Source organism: Meleagris gallopavo, chromosome 12, assembly GCF_000146605.3.
Source record: "Meleagris gallopavo isolate NT-WF06-2002-E0010 breed Aviagen turkey brand Nicholas breeding stock chromosome 12, Turkey_5.1, whole genome shotgun sequence".
Classification (NCBI taxonomy): Eukaryota; Metazoa; Chordata; class Aves; order Galliformes; family Phasianidae; genus Meleagris; species Meleagris gallopavo.
This window is the reverse complement of record NC_015022.2, coordinates 642,706-663,963: the sequence shown is the minus strand read 5'-3', so window position 1 is coordinate 663,963 and position 21,258 is coordinate 642,706. Positions and strand designations below refer to the sequence as shown.

General features: G+C 45.3%; 1 protein-coding gene across 1 annotated transcript in view; it reads left to right on the top strand.

Annotated features, from left to right (window-relative positions):
• MYO9A (myosin IXA) overlaps positions 1-21,258 on the top strand; it is a 136,383-nt gene that overhangs the window by 80,291 nt on the left and 34,834 nt on the right. Inside the window, 8 exon segments of the mRNA XM_010717130.3 lie at positions 4,120-4,241; positions 5,358-5,499; positions 6,205-6,400; positions 10,726-10,845; positions 14,604-14,679; positions 18,608-18,751; positions 19,504-19,543; positions 20,646-20,768. Of these exon segments, the coding sequence (XP_010715432.2) occupies positions 4,120-4,241; positions 5,358-5,499; positions 6,205-6,400; positions 10,726-10,845; positions 14,604-14,679; positions 18,608-18,751; positions 19,504-19,543; positions 20,646-20,768 (963 nt within the window).

The following is a 21,258-nucleotide window of genomic DNA, read 5'->3' as shown; positions in this document are numbered from 1 at the left end:
CTGGGAGCCAAAGCCCTGTGCTCTTCTCCAGCAAAATTGCGTTGCTCCTTCCAGCAGAGCGGGTCTCAGTGAGCTGGGGCTGCAGAAAGTGAGTCTGTGCATTTAAGAGAGGGTGACAAAAATAGGAATCTATGGGCTTCGTTGCAGAACCAGCAAGTTCTGCAAATACTGGAAATTTGTGATTTGATTCCTGATGGCACCAACACACAGTCAGGGATCCATGTTGTAAGTTGAGTCCCACAGAGTTGGTGTTGCTAGCAGCATTTTACCTGCAGAACCAATATGGTCAGTGCTGGCAAAAGAGCTGAAACCTGTTCTTTCATCCAGGAGTCTGAAAGACAACAAACTCTTTAAAGTACATGGGGTTTGTCAGGCTGCAAACCCTTCTGTAAATGCCAAGATTCACCTTTTAGTGGCATATCTTCCAGGACCATGTTCTGTGATGGATGATCTGTCACTCGCTGGATTAAGTTGGAGAGTTGCAGATATTGTCATCCCCAGGGGTCTGAGCATACCCCATGTGTTGTCTACTTGCTTCTACTAGCACAAAAATTGGGGAATTTCAGCTCTGAAGTTAACCTCTCCTCAACCGCTGGCAGGCAGGACTCTGATCCCACCATCAGGAAAGGTTTGGTGCATACATTGCAGACAGCAGGGATCTTCCCCTGAAGCTGCTGCTTTTATTTGCAGGGGTTGCATTGTGTTCTGCAAGCCAGCAAAGATTTGGTAGATCACAAAGTCACAGTTACTCCTCTTGGACTGTGACTCTTTCTAAAGACAACCGAACCAAGAACTGGAAATGTGCTGGGGAAAAATGGACTAAGGGAAACTTCTTTCCATTTGTGCTTTGGAACAAGTGCTCTGGTGTTTGCTGTGTACGTGTCTGTCCTGAAATGAGAGCTTGCATCCGAGCTGTTATGGAAAAGGTTACTACTTGAGGAGTTTAATCCCAATTCATATTTGGCCATTGCAGCCAGAAGTTGAATTGGGGATGGAAGAGAGGGAGCAATGGATGGACGGATTGGGGGAATAAATCCACAGCTTGAGAGAGATGGGGAAAAAACTAGCCAAGGAGAACTCTTTTCTTAGCCAAAATCTGGGACTGAGGAAATAGGCCAGGAGGAACGTGGTGTTTGGCCTCGGATCATGCATGTGCTGTGAGCTGAGGAGGAACCTGAATAAGTGAGTCCTAGTATGTTAATCATTAACTAGTTTTCCCCACCTAGTAATAGCAGTAAGCACCTTGGAAGTGCCAATAAACTGGTAAACCAGTTGAAACTAAATTGTTTTCTGAGGTTTGTTTAGGAAAACCAGCTAGCATTACTAATAAATTGTACCAAATTTGGACTAGCAGAACTTTTTAGGAAGGCTTTGACAGCAACATCAGTGCAGCTGCTGATCCTCCCATGCAGGACAACGTGTGTCAGCTTCAGTGGCTTTCAGAACAGGCAGCCTGGTCTGGTGGTTGGCAACTCTGCACGTAGCAGGGGGTTGAAACTAGATGATCATTGTGGTCCTTTTCAACCCAAGCCATTCTGATTCTGTGACTGGACTGGAACACATGGAACAGAGAGGTGGTATGTTCCCAGGTAGGTGTATGGAGACTTAAAGCTATAGGTGATTTCTGGGGAGTAGAAAGTATGTAGAGCTCCAGAGCAAGCGAAAGAGTAATAATGGATAATAGGGATGTTTTTGCTGTTGGGTTGTGTAATCAAAGCCAGCAGCTGCAGCAGTAACTGGTGAAACCCCACAGTTGCTCAGCTGGGTGTCTGCCTGCAATATTCAGTGGCCTGGCTTTGTGCTCAATACCTAAATCAGGGTTGTATGGTTTAGGTCTTCGGGCTCAAGAAGCTGAAGGGCTTTTGGGTGCTGAGGAGCACACTGAGGGCTCGTTTTTGCTTGGTTGATCCCAGCAAGGTTTATTGCTGTCTTAGTGCTCAGTGCTGCGGTAAGGACCAGTCCCAAGCAGGACTAATGGCCCCTGCATGCCATTAAGCAGCTGTCAGGAGCAGGCTGCTGATGGATGGTGCTGCCTCCTATTGCCATCGCATGCATCGCCGGCTCTCCACCGAAATGCTCAGGAAGAGCTCATGCTTGCTCAAGAAATAGGCATTCTTCTACAGTTGGCGGGGTTTCCATCTAGAAACTTTTCTTCCTGGTTTGCTCTAAAAATGCAACAAATCTTTGTCAAGTACGTCTGTTTTTTCAGCATCCTGGTTGTGCTGCAGAGTTCCAAGCTGCAAAAGCAAATAGAAAATGAATAATGCAGAGCTGTTCCTTATTATCGGGAATTTGTTCCAGTGGGATGTGTGCTGTTCTGAGCACTGAGGGCTTTGTGCTCCACGCTTCACCACGAGTGCTAAGGGAAGCTGTTCTGGTGCTCTGTCAACACAGAATGGATAGAAGGGCTTAGTGGGCTGACAGACTTCCAGAAAAGTATTCTTACTGTCAAACTGGTTGCTCAAAATTGGGAATGATTTGTGGGAGCGCATCGTCTCCTGGGTTTTTGCTTTTCAAACAAAATCGCAGTTTCCTCTCCCAGCTCTGCCAATTTCAGATTTGTTGTACACTCGCACACCTACACACACGATGGGTTTTCTTGGAGTGATGCTGTGTGAAGCCTCAAGTGTTGAATTCGTCATCCAGCTTGGGGTGAATGCTTTGAGAATTTTGGTTCCTGAGAAGTTTTTTGGAGAAGTTTTTATTAATGGCAATGGGAAATCCACCTCCACCTGCATGTGTTGGTGCAACGTTTGTGAAAAGAAAGGATTTTGGTGGGTGAGGTGTGTATGTGTGTCTGAAATTAGTGCTTTAGAGCACTTTCTACTTAAAGAAAACTGCAAAAGCTCACTGTTCTGAGGTTGAGGTAAGTAATAAAAGAAAGCCAAGCCTTGCTCCAGAGCATCATTATATGATATACAATATTGAAAACCATTGATCGTGGTGATGTATCTTGTACTTTTTTAACAAAAATTTCATCGTGGGATGTCCCAAAGGCCTCTAGTTCTTTGAAATAATACATGAAGGGTTCCTGCTAATATATTGGATAGCTAGAAGAGCATTCTTATTTTTTTTAAAGATTTGCACTCAATAGTAAAAGCAGAAGGAACAGTAAAAATGAATTGAGTTGGCCTATGTGTGTATTATTGGTGCAGCTGAGGAGGTCTTACTTTTTTTTCTCCGACTCTCAAAGTGTTTTACAATAGAGAAGTAAAATTACAGCTTGAGATGGTGCTGCTTCTTCCAGCATATGGAGTAACACTTCCAGTATCGCTCTTCTGAGAGTGAGTCACAAGTTGTTACGTAAAAGCATATGATAAAGATTAGGATTTTTATGAGCAGAACAGCTCTACTTTCTTCCAGATGCACTAAAATAATTTCTGCAGAAGACTTTTCTAGATAACACAGTTGCAGATGCATCTCAGAGGAGATAGCCCTTTCCAGAAGAGCAAGGATCGCAGCTGTCTGGTGGAAAACGAATGGCTTGGTCTGGGTACAGCAGGACGAATGTGGGGACAGATCCCCATTCCTACTCTGCTGACACCTACTCTGGTGATGTGTGCCCCGGGGGGCTGCCAGCCCTTACAGCACAACCATAGATTCTGTTGGGCTCAGAAGGGGGAAGTCTAGCAAGGAATGGGGAGTTTTCCTGCTTTTTCTGTGTAATTAAATGAGTGTGCTGTACCACTGTTTTCTTTTAATAGCTTTATGTGTGCTTAAATTGTGCGTGTTTCTTGAAGGCCCAGTCTGCAGCATAGCTAACTTATCTTCAGGAGAAAGCAGGCAAAATTAGCATCGTTTTTTTTTATTGCAGCTTAATAAAATGTGGGGTGCATTTGATGATTCTTTCCCAAAGTGCTACCACTGCTGTCCATGAAGCAGTTTTCAAGTTTGCTGTGCCTGAAATTGTCAAATGCCACATGGTTCTACGTAACACAAGTCATACAGATGTTCCTGTCTTGTTTTCTTCTGCATCAGAAGCATTTGTTGGCACAGTTGTGGAAGAGCTGCTTGGTTTGATAAACGATGCATCAGTTTCTTTGGAACCCTTTGGCCTTTTGATTTCCTTTTGCTTACAGCCAATATCGTTGTAACCTCTAATTGTGCTCTTTCTTGTAGGAGGAATACAGAGCAGAAGGGATTAGCTGGCACAACATCGACTACATTGACAACTCCGGCTGCATAAACCTCATCAGCAAGAAGCCAACCGGCCTGCTCCATCTGCTGGATGAGGAGAGCAAGTAAGTGAGAGCCGTGAGGGGTGCTGAGCCTGCCCTCTGAGCTGGGGCTGCGAGCAGGAAAAGATAAGTGCTTTGCCTCTGTAAATAAATGGGGAAAATCTGGAAGTGGTATTTCAGCTAATGGTGTTTGATCTGCACTTAGGAAGCGTTCGTCCTCAAGTCTTAGCTCTTCCTGTAGTTTTTCTGAGTGATTTTTCCTAGAAAGATGCTCATTGCTCTCTAGGCTGATTAGTTTTGTTTCCAGGGTGGTAACGTAAGCAGTTGGAGAATCAGCATGCTAAGCAAAAAGCCCTAACCAAACAATACCTATGGTTCTATTTCAGTAATTTCCTCTGTTACAGGGAAGGGCAGTAGTTCCATTTGCTTTGCTTCTGTCTGTGTTTCAGGGTAATAACATGAAGATGCTTGAAATTAAACAGGCAGTAGAGATGCTGTTATCCAGCCATAAGGTGGCTTAGTCAATTTACTCCTAAAATTAAGCCCAGGTGAACCTGGGGACACTTGCACATAAGGGCTGCCTTCCATCGGGTTTAATGGCCTCAGATGCAGCTGAGATTTCCATGCTCAGGTATTTGCTGTGAGATGTCCCCCCGTGCTGTAGGTTTCCTTGAGGTTTGAAGGTGAAGAACTGGCTTGCTGCTACCAGCAGACAGGGCTAATGTACTGTGACTTCTTTCCTTCCTCTTTCCTAGGCCAGGATCAGTTGGGGAAGTGCTGTAATTTAAGTTAACATTTGTAGGTAAGCTAGCTCAGGATTTCCTAGGTGCACAAATACCCCCATAGATGTAAGACTGAGTGTTCAAAGCCTCAAAACCAATCCCAAAAACTTTGGGTTTCGGATAAATGCCTCTGTTTTGAATGATTGACATGCACTGGGCATACAGTGCAGTGTCCTTAACGAATATATGCCTTTTATAACTGGTTTCAGACCACTACTAAATCAGCAAAGAGTTCGTCAGACAGCGTGTGTATCTTGTTTTTGTTTGTTGACAGCATACAAAAGTGCACTTGGTATATGCAATCATTGAACTGGAAGCTCAGAATACTTCTATTTTACTGTTTGTGGTCAAGCAAGAAGTGAAGTTTTTATACTCCATTTCCATTCTTTCCAACCAGTTTTCCTCAAGCCACCAACCAGACCCTGCTGGACAAGTTCAAGCGTCAACACGAAGGGAACTCCTACATTGAATTTCCAGCAGTGATGGAGCCAGCTTTCATCATCAAACACTACGCAGGCAAAGTGAAGTACGGAGTGAAGGTCTGTCACCCAGCTGCTCCCCAGCAGTTGCTTTCACTTAAAGCATCTTGTTAGGCTTTGCAGAGATGTTTTGAAGAGGACTTGGCTGGAGAAAAGAAGCGAGCTTGGAGAGGGGAGTGCTTGGTGAAAAGCTCGGCTACAACATGCGAGGGGAAGGTGGTGGTGGGGATGGTCTTCACATTCTCTGCCCTGTTGCATACTCTTGGTATTTGGGGAAGAATTGAGGACGTGCACTGAGGCTCCTGCTGCACCCCAGCAGTGCATTTTTTTAATTTGATATTTCTGGGGTTGGTTCGTTGAGAGAACTTACTGTCTTTTATTGATCCATCATTAGAGTGTACAGGCTACGTGAGCACAGGTCTCAGCGTTTCACTGATGCAGGTCATCTAAAATCCCATGCAAATGATTTCTGCATTTATCCCACTTGCACCTGAAAGTTATTAGCAGAAGGATTTTTGTGAAGATGAGCTTACAAGAAACTATACTGGTATTTACAGGTCTGCAGATCTGTAATTGCACTTTTAATGCAATAATTACACATGAGAAACTTGAATGCCTTCTCTTTCATGCTTCAGAGAGCAGTGCATTTGTTTTCTGGAGGTAAAGAGGTATCTAATACGAAAGGAGAAATAAGGTAGAAGCATGACTCAAGTTGTTCTGCAGTGCATCTTGCAGAGATTCCTTATTTTGCTCCTTTCTCCCCAGGATTTCCGTGAGAAGAACACAGACCACATGCGCCCAGACATTGTGGCTCTCCTGCGAAGCAGCAAAAATGCCTTTATCTGTGGGATGATCGGCATCGACCCGGTGGCAGTGTTCCGCTGGGCTGTCCTCCGGGCTTTTTTCAGGGCAATGGTTGCTTTTAGGGAGGCTGGAAAACGATACGTCGAGAAGAAAACTGGTAAGCGGGCCGGTTTCCTAACTCTGCTCTTTGCTTTTCACCAGCAGCATGAATTTTTATGTTACTACGGTATTTTAAATAGCCAGCCTGGTTCATTAGGAGTTAATGGTCTGTTAAAAAGCTGAGTAACAGAAATGTATAGATAGCTGATATCCCAAAGTTATGCTTATGGGTATGTATGCAGTAGGATTTTAATGCTCTAAGACCTTCATTTTACCCCTGCTTCACTTCTTCCTGCGTGCCTGCGTAGGAAGTCCTGAATGATTCAAACAGAAATACGAAAATCAGCCAGTAAATTCTTTTTAGCTAGGGTTTCTTTAGCAGTTAGGGTTACATCTGCAAAAAAATGGGGATTAATTCCTCCTTAGAGTTTTTCAAGCTGTTCACCCTTCAAGCTGAAAGAGAGCGTGCCCCTGGTCTAGCAAAATTCATTGCTTCACAGTCATGCAGAACCACTGAGCTGTCCTCATGCAGAACACAGGGGCATTAAATTAAATGAGAATAATGGTGCATCATCATGCTGTGGCAGGCAATACTTGGCTGTGCTTTTAGAACGTTTCTCTGCATTAAAGCAATTTTGGGAAGACGGGTACAAACTATTACTATTAATTTCCGGGCACAAGAGGGCTTGAAATTCATGATGAAATCAGAGCATCAGCAGGGAAAACGTCAGCTGAGTTAAAATTAAGCACAGAGCTGCCCCATTTGTTTTCAGTTGGAAACGTGGTGAGGTGTGCATCAGGGGAGCCAGGGAACAAGGCACATCGATAGGGAAGCCGTGCAAGCAGAAAGAATAATTGTCTTGTTCAGGGAGAATAATACCAGCCTTTGGTCAGATCCCAGGAAGTGCAGGAGACAAAACCAGCTTTCAGCTATTGAGACTCTGCCCTGAGCTGCTCCAAAGGGACTGAGAGAAAGGCATTGCTGAGGAACCTGTGTCTGCCTGGCACGTCAAGGCAGCACTTAGACATCGGTGCTTTGCAGTGCCAGATGGAGGATGGGGGGATGTTCCACGTGTGCAGCCTCCCTGCACGAAGGAGCTTTCCTGAAACTTGACTTGTTAGCATTGGGAGAAACGTCACCCAAAATACCTGACCTTGAAAAATCTCAATTTGTGTTTTCCTCGCATTGCCTCTTCACCTTTCATAAATCCCACAAAGCTGAGCTACAGCAAGCTGTTCAAGGGAAGGAAAATAAGTTAAGGCTCTGAAAGTAAGAGCTCCTGCCCTGCTGGTTTCAAGCCCTGCTTCGCTTCCTCTGCTTCTTGGGAGCAATCGTGACTGCTGTGCTCAGCTCTGCCTTCCCAGCCTTCAGTTTGTGCTGTGCCTTGCTTATATCTGTGCATAGATAGAAAGCAGTCAGGAGGTTTTCAGGCAGTTTTGGAAGACTCAGTTCTTGTACCACCTTCTCTTTCTGTGGCAAAGCCAACCAGTGTCCAGCATGGGCTGAGACAGACTTTTTCTGGCACTCAGTATACAACAATACAATACAATATACCACTGTATACATATACAGTGCCCACTTTTTTCTTTCAAAACCTTTTTTGTTGTTTTTTTTTTTCCTAAGAGAAAAAAAACAAAAAACCCAGAGCCCTCAAAATACAGGATAAAATTTGCCCTGAACCTCCCAATGTTCCCCAGTGAGTTTATATGCTGAATTTCTGCCTACCTGCATCTTCATATTACCGAATAATTACCAAATTGGGAAGAAGTCTTGAAAATTGACCATTATGAAGGCAGAACTAAGGGAGTAGTTTACAAAGTTAATTCCTGTAATGAGGTAAACATTTTCTGCTGGAGAGCATTCCTGGCTTCCCCTCCAAGCGAGAGCTGTGCAGGGGCAGTGACATTGCACAGAACCCAGCAGAAGACATAGCTGGTGCAAAATCCCATGTCTTGCAAAATATTTGCAATAAAAGCAAAGGGTTTTAGAGGAGGTGCAGCAGAGCAGGAGGCTCACAAGGTCTCAAGAACATCCAATATTGACCCTCCTGCTGCCCAAAATAGTGCTGAAAAGCCACAGCTTTGCACAGTGCATCTATGGCATAAGGCATTTGTGAATTATTGAAGAGCCACTTGGCACTAAAATTACCTGGTAATTGTTCTGGAAAGCGCAGACAACTGAAGGCAGCATATGTTTTAGGTTTATTTTGTTTTTTACCAAACCTTGCTGGCTTTAATTAGCATCATTTGAATGCCTCAGTGCATGTGGATGTGGAGCTTTTGATGACATTACAGTGGGTTAGCAGAGAAAAACCTCACACAAAGAAGAGCTGTGTACATTCACACGAGTGCTGCGCGTGTCATAATTTAACATCATTTTTAAGAAGGCTGTCCAGCTCTCTGTCTGCTGCTGCTGCAACCTGGCACTGGCTGCAGCCAATGAGCAGAGACAAGTCTGAGGCATGATGCTTTTTTCAAGCCTCTTTTTATTCTTTTGTCTTCACCCCAAATTGATCTGAACTGCTTCTACCTGGCTGCAGGCCTGGCTGAGTCCTGCTTGCAATGTCCAGCGGGAATTTAATGAGAAAACCTGCAGCCTGTGCATATAAGTAGTTTTGCAAAACGTGCTCTGCTTTCTTTGTCTGCCAGCCTTTCAGTTATCTCCTCTGTGCCAGCAGTGCTGCGCAATGCTGTGAGCTCCACGCTCTGCTTTACAGGTGCTGCAGTGGTATCACCATTTCTTCCTGCAGTGTTTTGGGGATCTTCCTTTTTCTCCTGGTGTTCTCATAGCACAGCTTTTAGCGACTGTTGTTCCCTTTAACTTGGAGGCCCATGGCAGCAAAGCAGCACAGCTGCAAACTTCTGCTCAAGAGATGCTCCCATGGTGCTGCTCACCCTCCTCAAATGGGGCACTAATTAGCTGAAGGGTGGACTCTTTCAGTATTGGTTTAATTGTTCAGTATGGTTTAATTGTTGCTATTATTGAGTGTATTGGGGAGAATCAAGATAGTTTGGAAGAACTACACGTTAGAACTAGATTTGGTTTTAATGAACTTTGAGGAAAGGAACATTATCAAGCTTTTTAAGGAAGAAATTTGGCTGATTGACTCTTTTTGCAGTCTGCTGTATCAGTGGTGTGGATGTATTATGCAAGAAAACCAGAGTATTTTGCTAGGGAAGACTTAGAAGGGTTGGTGCTGGTCTAACAAATCAGGCTGTTGGGACTCTGAGCTTTCTCATCTGCTTTTTGCTGGATGTGAAGCAAAGTCAGGGTTGGTGTGGCTCTGTGTTCCCATTCAGCCAGCAAGGGCTGCTCCCAGATTAAATGGGACGTACCCCTATCTCACAAACATGGGCAGAGTTAAACCCTGCTGGGTTCTGCTAAGTTCTTCCCAAAGCCAGGCACCAAGTTAAATTAATAAAAATTGCAAAGAATTACTATTTGCCAAATAAGAGTAACAGCCAGAAATGATCCCAGAGGTGCCACTGAGCAGTGTGAAGTGGTGCTGATGGGGAGTGATGACCCTTGACAGTGTTCCTCTATGAAGTTCAGTCCTTTCTGATGATGTGACGTGTTGGTACAAATGCTTCTGTGTGTGCTGACACAAGGTAACCCCTCAGTGACCCCACCACACAGGAGTGTGATGCTTCTCAGGCTTCCCATTGCCTCGATCCGTTCAGCCACAGAGAGGTGCTGCCTGCTTGCAGAGTGCCACCTGTGTCACCTCTCCTCCTCCCCGTGGTTGGAGCTGGACCACGGAGTCCTCCCAGGGTTGGCTTTTTCCACCTCGACCCATTCCCAGTTCTGTTCCTTGCTTACAAACAATCCCATCCCGGTCCAATCTCAGTCCTCTGCCCTCGAGGAAGACTAAATCCTTGTCAATACGAGTGACTTCTGCTTCTGTTGAATGGTCACTGCCTGAGCAAGGCACAGCACTGGGATGAGCTGGGAGTTTGAGGTGGCCGTGCCTGGGTGTGCCTCTCCAGGAAGCTGCAGCCAACAGCTGGCAGAGGCACGGAATGGGTTTTGAACAGATGATAATACAAGATTTGTGTAATCATTTACTGTATGTCCAAATAATCTTGGAGCGATTATGGCATTTCTGTGCCCTGGCCAATATGGCAGTGCAGCTGGGGATGCCAGCCAGCCCCACGTCCCGCTGCCGTGTCCACTGCCTGTTTGTGGGGTGGCTGAGGTCCCGCTGTGTCCCTGCTGCTTGTGGGCAGAACTGCTATGGTGTAGATGAGCTCTGAGCTGAGCAGCAGAGCTCTGATATCCTTCAGGCAGCTGGCAGCCTTGTTCTTCACTCTTTCCTGATTTCTGCTTGTGTAATCTTTCTCTTCTCTCCATTTTTTTGTTTTGTTTTTATTTTACTTCCCAAGGGCATGATGATGCAGTGCCATGTGCGGTTTTGAAAAGTGTGGATAGTTTTAGCTTTCTCCATCACCCAGTTCACCAGAGGAGCTTAGAGATCCTGCAGAGATGCAAGGAGGAGAAGTACAGTAAGGCTCCAATCCCGCCCTTCTCTCTGATGCCGCACTCACACGGGGGAAATGGAGATCAGGTGCATTCGGCGTAGGAAGGGTGGAATCCCCCAGCAGCCCTCCGGGCCATCCTGCTGGCTGCCAAAAGGTGTTTGGATCCCATCTGAAATCAATAGGAGAGCAAAAACAAAGGCAGATCCGCGTCTCTTGGGAGGATGGGTGGTTCTGCTGAGTCTTTCCCTAAGATTTGCATTGTTTCCATGGGCTATACTCACAAAGCATTTGGCAATATTTTAACAGAGCAAGCAGGTAAAGATGCACTTGGTCTCCGTTTCTTCCCCCTCACTCCTTTGTCACGTGATAAACTAGTTCTGCATGACAACATGGATATCCTGCCCATGCTACTAATTCCCAGGGCTGTGCTGTGTGGTGGGAGGAGAAAGGAGGCTGCAGGGAGCGTGCCCTCCTGCTGCAAGGCTGCCAGCAGTGCTGCATGCAGCGTCACCCAAGGGGTCACTTCCACTGCACGCCCTGCAGCGGTCGCTCAGAGCCTCAGGAATGGCCTCACTGCTTTCAGGGAGTGATGCAAAGCCTTCAGAAGAGTCTGCATAGGTGCATACGTTTCATGCTCGCAGCTTGAGATGTGTCATTTCACGCCATTGTTCTCTTCCTTCATTTTGCATAACAAGGCTTACAGAAATAGAGCATGACTCTATGCAGCCAAGGGCACATTTGCTGCCCCAGCTGCTAACGTTGCCCTCGTGCAGCTTAGGCAGAAGTGCAAAATGCTGGGATTTGTTTCTGCAGAAACAGGCATGGTAAGTACAGCACTTGGATGATAACTCCACAAATATGCATTTCCTGCTAGAACCTCAGATCAGATTTCTCTGCTTTCTGCAGCGTAGCACTGGGGGAGCAGAGGAAGTGCTTTAATTCTTATTTTAGACTTCTGTCTGCCTACATTATTCTTCCTGCAGCTTCCCACTGTTACTTTTATTACTGCATAGAAACACAGTGCAGTGACATGAACACAGGAGTAGATTTTCTGAAGTGTTAAGCGACCTTACTAAGACAATTCTAGTTGCAGGTAAAGATGTGTAGGTTAGCTCAGCAATGTGGCAAGTTTGGGGGGTTTAAATTTGCAGTTTGCTTAGGAATGAAGACAGAATTTGTAGAGCTGCTTTGAAACACAGCCTTAATTTAGTGTCAGGCAGGGAAGTTCCATGTATAAGGCTGCTGAGCTCAGTGCTTTGAAGCCTGGCTTATTATGGCCTCATCTCTTCCCGTGGGGCATGCTTCCTCAAGCTGTTCCCCAGGTTTCATGTCTTTGACAGCTTAAGCTAGGATTGAAGCACATACAACATTTTGGTGTTGAATTGACCACATCTGTGAGCACTGCAGGTGAAGGTGCTCAGCCTGGGGTTGGTGTTCCTCTGTGGTGTTCCAAGGTGTGGGGGTGAACATCTCAGCTCAACCCCACGTCTGTGCTGGCTGATGTTCATGGGCAAAGCAGGCACTGTCTGAAGTTCTTTGCTGTGAAAACATGTGGTAAGCATAACCATTCTTTGTGAAACCACAGCTGAAGAAGAGGAAATAGGCTTGGGAGGTGGGAATAAAATTATTCCCGAAATATAAAATTCATCAGCCTGCATCTGAGCTGGGTGCAGGGAACAAGTGGCTTCTTGCACCACAGTGTTTTGGCATGCAGTGTATTAGTGCATGCAGTTCCTTAATCCATATTTCTTATACAAAATTCACTAGGCTGTACACAAAGTGGTTAAATCTAAAACTTTTTGCCATTTGTTCATAAAAAGCCCTCTCTGTTCCCTAGAAAAGGGGCTACATCACTATGGCACCTTTTATTTGGCTTTGGCATGTATGAATGTCTCCTTTTAAGAGCCAAGTGATGGCACGATGCAGTCTTTTTGGTATTCCTGAAGCAATCCTCCTTAACTCAGCTTCTATCCTGGCGCACCATAACTTACGTTCATCAAAAAGTCACTCGGGATGTGAAAGTGGCAGAGTTACAGTTGTAATGCAGCCATTATCTGGGAGCCTGAAATAGACGTTTCCTTTTCCCAATCGAAGCAAGGTGTGGTTGCAGTGATTTTGAACAACCTTGTCTTCATAATTTCACTCTGACCTGTTCCATTGGACGGGGCTTTGGGAGGCATGGACAGAAGGAAAATCTGTGCAAAATACCAATGAAAGTCCATTGTTCATCATCACCTGTTTACAAGGGTGGATAGTGAAAGGGGTTTTAAACTGAGACAGGAGGTTTAGGTTGGATATGAGGAGGAACTTTTTCACCCAGAGGGTGGAGAGGCAGTGGAACAGGCTGCCCAAGGAGGCTGTGGATGCCCCATCCCTGCAGGCATTCAAGACCAGGCTGAATGTGGCTCTGGGCAGCCTGGGCTACTGGTTGGCGACCTGCACACAGCAAGGGGTTGGAACTGGATGAGCATTGTGGTCCTTTTCAACCCAGGCCATTCTGTGATTCTATGACTGGAACTGGTCACCAAACACTCCAAGCAGAGTGCTGTCAGTTAGAGAAGCCTTCTGCATGTGGACATGCAAGCATCCAAGCACTGGTAACAAAATAATAATAATAAACAAAAAATAAAGAGGGAAGAGAATGTTTCTCTGATGAGAAATGTGACCCAAAAAATGACTTTGATGGCAACAACAGAGATTTTAAAGAGAGTTTTAAACTCTAGGCATAGATAAGCACTAAAATGGAATATCTGGCTCTCTATTGGAACATCATCAGAGGTAGAGATGGCAAAACCTCCTGAGCAGGAATTGTTTCATCTTGAGCAAAAATGACAAACCTGCACAGAGAATCTGCTATTGCTTCTTCCTTTTCAGTTAAAAACTATCTCTTAGGCTTCTTCCTTTTCGTTTTTTTTTCCAGTTTTATTCTGCTACAGAAATGTCAGAGTGAGGGGGCATACAGTTCCCATGTTTAAGTCAGCACTGCAATGTTTCCTGTCTCACAGCAGACATGTCAACACATTTTAAAATTGCATGACTGTTTTCTTGTCAAATTGAGGCTTACTGGGTCTAAGTAGCTGTATTTTAGAGGCTTGAAAGCTATTTTGTTTCCTACAAAAGTTGCCTTATGTCTTCTTAAATGGTTGGTTACAAAACATTTCCACTTTGGGGTAGATAACTGATGATACATTCGCTTCTGTAACCATGTCTGATGACTTCCTTGGCTATCTATTATTTGTGGTCCTCTAGATCTGCCCATCTTGAAGGATGCAGCTTCAGTAACACCTCCCTGTGCAGTGCACATCCACATCCCTTTATCTGCAAGAAGGGAGGAAGCATGGAAGGCATAAGTTACCCTGTCTCCAGGCACCTTATTCAAACCCAGGTGTTATAGCTGCCCCATGAGGTGCAGAGCATGTCTTATGGCTTAGGAATATTTTGGGCATGCAGGAAGCAATCCCCAGCGTCACAGCAGTTCTTCCCTTGTCGCTTTTGCTTACAAGCTGGGACACCGTGTCCCTAACACAGCGTGAGAGCGTGGGAGGGAGAGCAACACGTTGAGCAAACAGTGTTACTCACAGGGCTATGACTCGAGGGCAGAGAGGCACGACGTCGACAACGATGGGTACGTTGGCATCCTTGGCACCTTTGTTTGTATGGGCAGCATGTGCCGTGACATGTACATCCTCCTCCTCACCGTAGTCAACACTAAGCTATGGCTCTGCTAATTGCCTGCTGGTGAGAAGCCAGGTAGAAACTCCCCTCTCCATGTGCTGCTGTAGGTATTACTCGGAAAAGCCCGCGGACGCCGCTCTCGGATCTCCAGGGAGTCAATACCATCAACGAGAGGAGCCAGTGGTAAGTGTCCTGCTTCCACATTGTCCTGGCAAGGAGGTGTTGGAGGGGAGAATGCTATCTGCTCCTGTTGATGACTGTGCCAATGGTTTGCCCAGTGTGCTTATTAATTTTGTCTTCTCTTAGTTCTTTCGCTGCCGCTGGTTATATCTAAATATCTTAACTTCCAGTCAGCACAGAAAGCAGCTTTACTCAGCCCCAAGGCAGCGGCTGTAGGTGCTGCGATGTGCAAAGTGGTCAGAAGCGTGCAAAAAAAAAAGAGAATGAATATGCCAATATCATGGGGGAAAAAAAACAACAGACATTTTTCTGAGGCAAAAGTAGAGATGATGTGTTTGTGTGCAAGCAATATGATTGATGGCTGCGGGTGCTGCTGGCTGTGCAGGACCAGGGAAGGTCTGAAATTGTAACTGAGCAAATGTTTGCTGCTTGTTAGGGGAAAATCATGGGACGTCTGGTGACTGAAATGTCTCTTAGAGCACAGGAGATCTTCTACTTCCAGAGTGATGTTACAGCGTGTGAACTTTGAAGGAGATTCAACTCGTATGGTTATAGATACAGTTCTATTTTTTATCCTTCCTTGAATGTTGTGGGCATTCAAGCACCTAATTCGATTTTGCTGATTGAGAGTTGGTTCTGTCTTGCTGGCACAGATCTGTGCCTCTTTGGCCAAAGTTTCTCCAGATCTGCATCAGAATTAATCTTCTGGTGAAGCAAAATGTCTTCATTTCAGTGGGGACTCTGGGTGCAGGTACTGACCTTTTCTCCAGCTTTTCTTGTATTGTCAGATGCCAGAAATTCTGATTATTCAGATAGCATCTCTAAGGAGGTATGGTGCTTCCCTGCTTCCCTCTGAGCATACGTATTTGGACACTGGGAAATACATGATCAGTGTACCTTTAGCTCCCAGAGTTATTGCTTGGAGCTGCAGACATCCAGCTGCAACTTCATGGCTGCACTGATTTCCATGAGAAGCAAAGAACAAGTTGCAGGGATGCTCACTGAACACCGTGATGCCTGCATCTTATTGTTGTTTTTTTTTGTTTGTGATACAAAATATTCTCTAAGTACATTATTAAATCTCTGATTTAGTGACCTTAAGTCAAATATGCAAGATAGAAATAAGATTTAAAAAAAAAAAAAGAGCAACATGTAGGGGAACAAAATCCACAGATGTCATCCATGCCCTTTTCTTTCCAAAAGAGGCAGACAAGGTTGGTGCCTCCAGAAGTGACTCTTCCTCACTTCTCTGGTTGCACAGGTTTTCCTAAAAGTGATGTAACATGAAACTTTGTCCCTGTGAAGATCTTGATGGGTAGATAAGAGGTGTTGTGCAGTTTCTCCAACTGCCATCTCTCAGCAGTCCAAAGGAGGATGCTTATTGAAAGAAAACCTTGAGATGGGGTGGCGGTGCTTGGAGAACATCAGTTAAGTGAGATGGCAATTTTCTGGTTGTATTGCTCTAACTTTGGAGCATGCCAATAGGGCAGGTTGGACTGCCAGTATTTTCAGAGCCCAAAACATTTTAGTTATCTGGAGTTGTTGATAGTACATCTTGTAAAGGCAGGGAAACTCCTACTGTCTCACAGAACACAGAAGATGAATGTGTTTATTCCTTTCTGTCGAGGTTCAGCCCGTGGTCAGCTGTATTTATTTGGCTTAAAACAAGTCAGGACATCACACAAATTCCCATAAACAGCCAGCATCAAGGGTAGCGTCTGCTGTGTCTTCCTTCCTTCATCCTCAGCAGTTGCATCCTAAAAATACTCAGGACAGACCTCTATTCCTGCTGCACCTCTGCTGTAACTGGCACAAATGTGGTTTTGAGAGTGCTTTGCCTGCGTTTCTCTTGGTGTAGTCGCTCAGTAGCATGGTCTCTAATCTTGGCATCCTTGGGTAGTGCAACCTTGGGCATCATGGGGACTGGTCCCCACATGTCCTCTGTGCCCCTGCCTTCTGAAAGCCCAAACCACAGCGTGAGCTCTCATGTCTTTAAATTCCAGAAGGCACTTTTGGAGTAGGCGTGTGATTTTTAATACCTTTCACTGTGAATAATTTTGATCTGAAGAGTCATTAATCATGCTTTCTAAATGTAGGTTTTGCTTTTAAGTTGTGCTTGTCAAAAAAAAAAAGAAGGGGGATCTGCAGAGATAACACATATATATATACATATATATATATAGGATAACACCTATAGGAAAGAGGTTTGCTGCAACAGCCCTGTGGTTGAATTGTCCCTCAGTTCAGAAGTGTCGAGCCAACAGATAGGCTGGTGAGTGATTTACAGAGCTAAATGAAACAGAGGAATTCTCTTTTCAAGCCATCTCATCATCATGTGGTGGCTGATAAGTCTGTGCTGTACAAGTCCCAGGATAGCCCGGGGCTCTCTTCAAAAAGCAAATTTCAGGCATGACATCATGCAGGAAGGCATGGGGTGGGCCCAGCGAGCTTCTGATCTCAGAAGAAAGTGACCGTGTGGTTCCCACATGCTGGGATGGCAGCTGGAGGAAACCAGGCTTCAGCAGAGCGCCGGGAAGCCAGCACGCCTCAGAGCTGCCTTCAGCAGCCACTGAGTAATGAAAGCCATGCTGCTGCTAACCAGAACCGCTTGGGCTGTCTGCTTTCATGCAGCAGAAACCGTTTTATGTTCCTTGATGTTGGCGCAGCGTGCAGGGAAGCAGGTGTTGATCAGTCTGTCTTGAAGCAGTTGGTTTTGCATGATGAGATGATTGACTTCCAAGTACCACAACAGCTGTGTCCATCACTGTGTGCACATATTCATCCTGAAGTGTCTGTAATACACAGAGATGGTTGGTCTTCTTAAATGTGCATGAGAATCTGTAGGGTTTTCTCTTCTTTAGTCTCATTCAGAGCCCATATCACCACTTTCTTACTCAATTCTGAGTTACAGTTGGCTGAATTAGTGATGGGTTGTGGGTCCTGAAGGTGGCCATTGAGGGTTAGTGGAACTGGTTCAGCCAGTGTTTTATTCCCCTGCAAGCAGGAGGCTTTGGGACCTTAGCTGTGAAGGTGGCCTGCAGACATCCCTGAAATTCAGGCTTCTCTGTGGCCTTCCTTGGATCGAATGGGCTGCTTAAAAAAAATGAGATCCGGAGACACTCATCAAGGGTTTGCTTTGCTGTGATTCATCCTTTCTTTTAATAGCAGTATACGACAAAATACAGATTTAATGGAACTAGGAATGAATTTTAAAAGCATTGCAGCAAGGCAGTGAGGGGACTTGAATCTTTATGCTGTTTTACTCCAGAGATTTGGCTGTGAGCTTTGAACTGGCTGCATTAACAACTCTTTTTGCTTAGCATTTTCTTTCCATTGTGGCACTTGATCTTTCACTTCTTCCAAAGCATAAACCACTGTGTTCTTTGGCATCTTCATGGCCAGAAGGCTGATGCTGCCATACTGGTGTCCTCCATGAGCCGGGTCTCTTCCTATTCTTTCCCCATCTTTCTGAAATATCTCTGGGGTTTTGCAGACCCGACATCCCTCCTTAGACCAGCTCGCAGTATTATTTTGCATGACAGTTTCTGCAAGGCTGTCTGAACCATACAGAACTATTGCATGACCCCAGGCACTGGAAGGAGGCTCCTCTTGGCCTCCCCAGCCCTGGAGGTGATTTTGCCTTGATGTGAAGCTTTGTGGAAGCTTTTCCTTCCTGTAAGGGAGGACTTTGGTTCCTCTCTTCGTCCTCCTGCACGCCAGGGCTGCAGGGGAGCCGCACTGCTGGGTACCAGCACAGCTGTGCTCCGTGGCAGAAGGGAACAAACAGGGGAAGTGATTCTGATCTTCCACCTTAGAAGATGGCAGTGGTTACTAAGTAAATCGTCTCAATGCTTTATTCTGTCATAGAACCATCTTTTGTGTCTATTCCATCTATCCTTAAATGTGTCTGACTGCCCTGTTTGGGTTTCAGGGATGCCTTTGCTGTTGGCTGGAATGGCCGGATGGGGATGCGGCACAGCAGGCTCACCAGCCCCAGCTCCTTCCTGGACAAGGATGGGATATTTGTGAACGCAACTAACAGCAAGCTGCTGGAAAGGGCCCACGGCATCCTCATGTCAGTACAAAAGGAGGGGATTTTGGCTTCATTCCTGGTGTATAATGAGCAATATGGGTAATAAGAGGAATGTAAATAGCCAAAACAAGCAAAAAAGAGATCAGTTTCAAGTGGGCTTGGACACAGTTGGGTCAAAATGACCCCGGTATGTTTTATATATCTGAGTTATTCATCCCTTATCGTTCATTTGTAATGACAGACACAGTAAAGTGGTACAGGGAAGTGAGAGAAGGAATGAATCTCCCGGTCAAACCAGTCTAAAGAGATGACAGTGATGTTATGCAGTAACATTTTTTAACGTGATATCAAAGTTTCCATTACAAATTAGATGTGGAAATAATGCGGGTGAATCACATTGCAGCCTGATGTGGAGTTTCAGAGAGCATCACCCAGGTGGTGTGAGAAAGCAGGATGGTCCCCGTGCTGCCCAAATTAGCCCTTCATTTCTGATGTAAGAATGCACTGTGATTGAGTACCTTCCTCTCAGCTGTGGAGCTGAATCCGTACGAGTTGGCAGCATGCAGAGGGAGCCTCATTTCAGGTCAGGTTGTAGGAAGGAGTTGCTAAAGGGAATTTTGCGGGGCTTGGTTCACAACCTCCAGTGTTTTTGAACCTTACTGTCTGTACTGTGTCGCAGCAAAGAAAAAAGATTTCTTAATGGCAGAAGGAGAACTGTTCTGTTGTAGTGTAACACACAGACTATTCTGCAGTTAGACAAGTGGATTAATCTGAGCCATTTATTGTCTCCCCAGGCGAAATAAGAACTGCAAAGCCAAACCCAATCTCCCAAAGGTGAGAAGCAGCGTTTTGACCTTGCTGGTCCCAGTTTAAGGCTGTGGGTGCAGTGCTGAAATGCTGATGTATGTGTAAGAAAGATGGCTGGGGTTGTTCTGGGACTGCTGTCATCTCTGCTCTGTTTGGGGCTCATTAGTGTCTGTAAAACCAAAGGATTTCAGCCCTGGTTTGTGCTGGGAGAGGTCTGTGCGAGCACTCGCATCCTCCTTTTCAGATCTGCTTGGGCTCTTGTGTGTACATGCTAGGGACATATGATAACTGAATCTCTAAAAAGAGCAAGTAGGTTATGCAGAATGGCTGTCACCTGATAAGCAAAGTGATTTTCGTGATGCCTGCACAGTTTGGTCTTAAAAACAATCTTAGCAATTGATCATTTCTGCCATACCTACAGTGCTGCGTGTCCTGCAGTCCCTGTAGTCTTCTAATGGCAATAAACTGACTCTTCATTAATAGTGGATGTGCTGTGTGTGATGAAGTGACCATTTCATAGCAGTTAGAAGGAAGGAGGTTTTCAGTAGATTTTGTGGACTGATGCCTTTTTTGGCCTTGGCAGTGCTGGCTCAACTGAAAGAAATTCTCCTCTGGCTTTTGTACTGTGTCAGTGTGCCAGTCCTCCCTGGGACTTTCTCATACGCCCCATCCTTATTCAAAGAGGAGATTCTGAGGTCCTGCTGGCAAGCACGTGGTTTCCATCTACAGTTTCCTGTTCACAGGAATGAAGCCCCTGGACTTGCTACTTATGGCTGACGGCTCGTTTTCTGTATACATGTGATGAATTATCTGCAGCAGTCACAATTCAAGTTTGTTGTTAAAATGCCATGAAAATAATAGACAAATTGTCGACTTTCCAGTGATATTTATGTTTGTCTGCAGCCCCACTTTAGTGTGTCAGAGAGACAAACTTCCCATGGTCAAAGAAGCCTTTGGCAAGAACTAGGAGGCCAAGCAGATCATATGTTTCAAGCCATTCCCTGATGTTTTCCATGGAGATGAAATAGGGTGGTTACTGTAAGGAAGCCCTGCAGGGCATGTAAAGGGTTATAGCGTGGCAGTAAGTTCTAGTTATATTTATAGAGAATGAAATCTGTCTTTTCCACAGCACATGCTGGATGTGAAGTCCCTCAAGCACCTGACCAACCTGACGCTTCACGACCACATTACAAAATCCCTTCTCCATCTCCATAAGAAGAAGAAACCACCTAGCATCAGTGCCCAGTTCCAGGTAATGCAGCACACTGTTTGCCTCGGTACAGATTGGTGATAAGCCTGTACTGAATGAAAAGCAAATATGTTCCAGTTTCACCACTGTTTGTTCAGGATGTGAGCTCAGCTCAAGATGATGCTCCAAGACAGCAGAGGTGGGACGTGAGGATGAGCTGCAGGACAGAGATTGTCACCTGCTGCAGAAAGGGATGGGAAAAAAGGCAGTTATGTCAGGGTAAAACCAGTAGGCAAGGCATCAGGGAAAGCCTTGTGCTGGGGGGATTGATGCTGGTCTCTTTCATGCCTGTGATTTTTTAAGTGCCCTCATAGTGAGGCACCTCATCAAACATTTACGTAGCGTGCAGCTGTGTGTGTGTGCACGGCCTGTTTTCTGGCTCCTTGCTTTCAAGGCAATCACATCATCTTGTTTTCTCTGCTGAATCCAGAAAGCTAGTCAAATTCTGCTATAGGATTTTAAAGTGTTTTTTTGCTTAGGTTCAACATTTAAA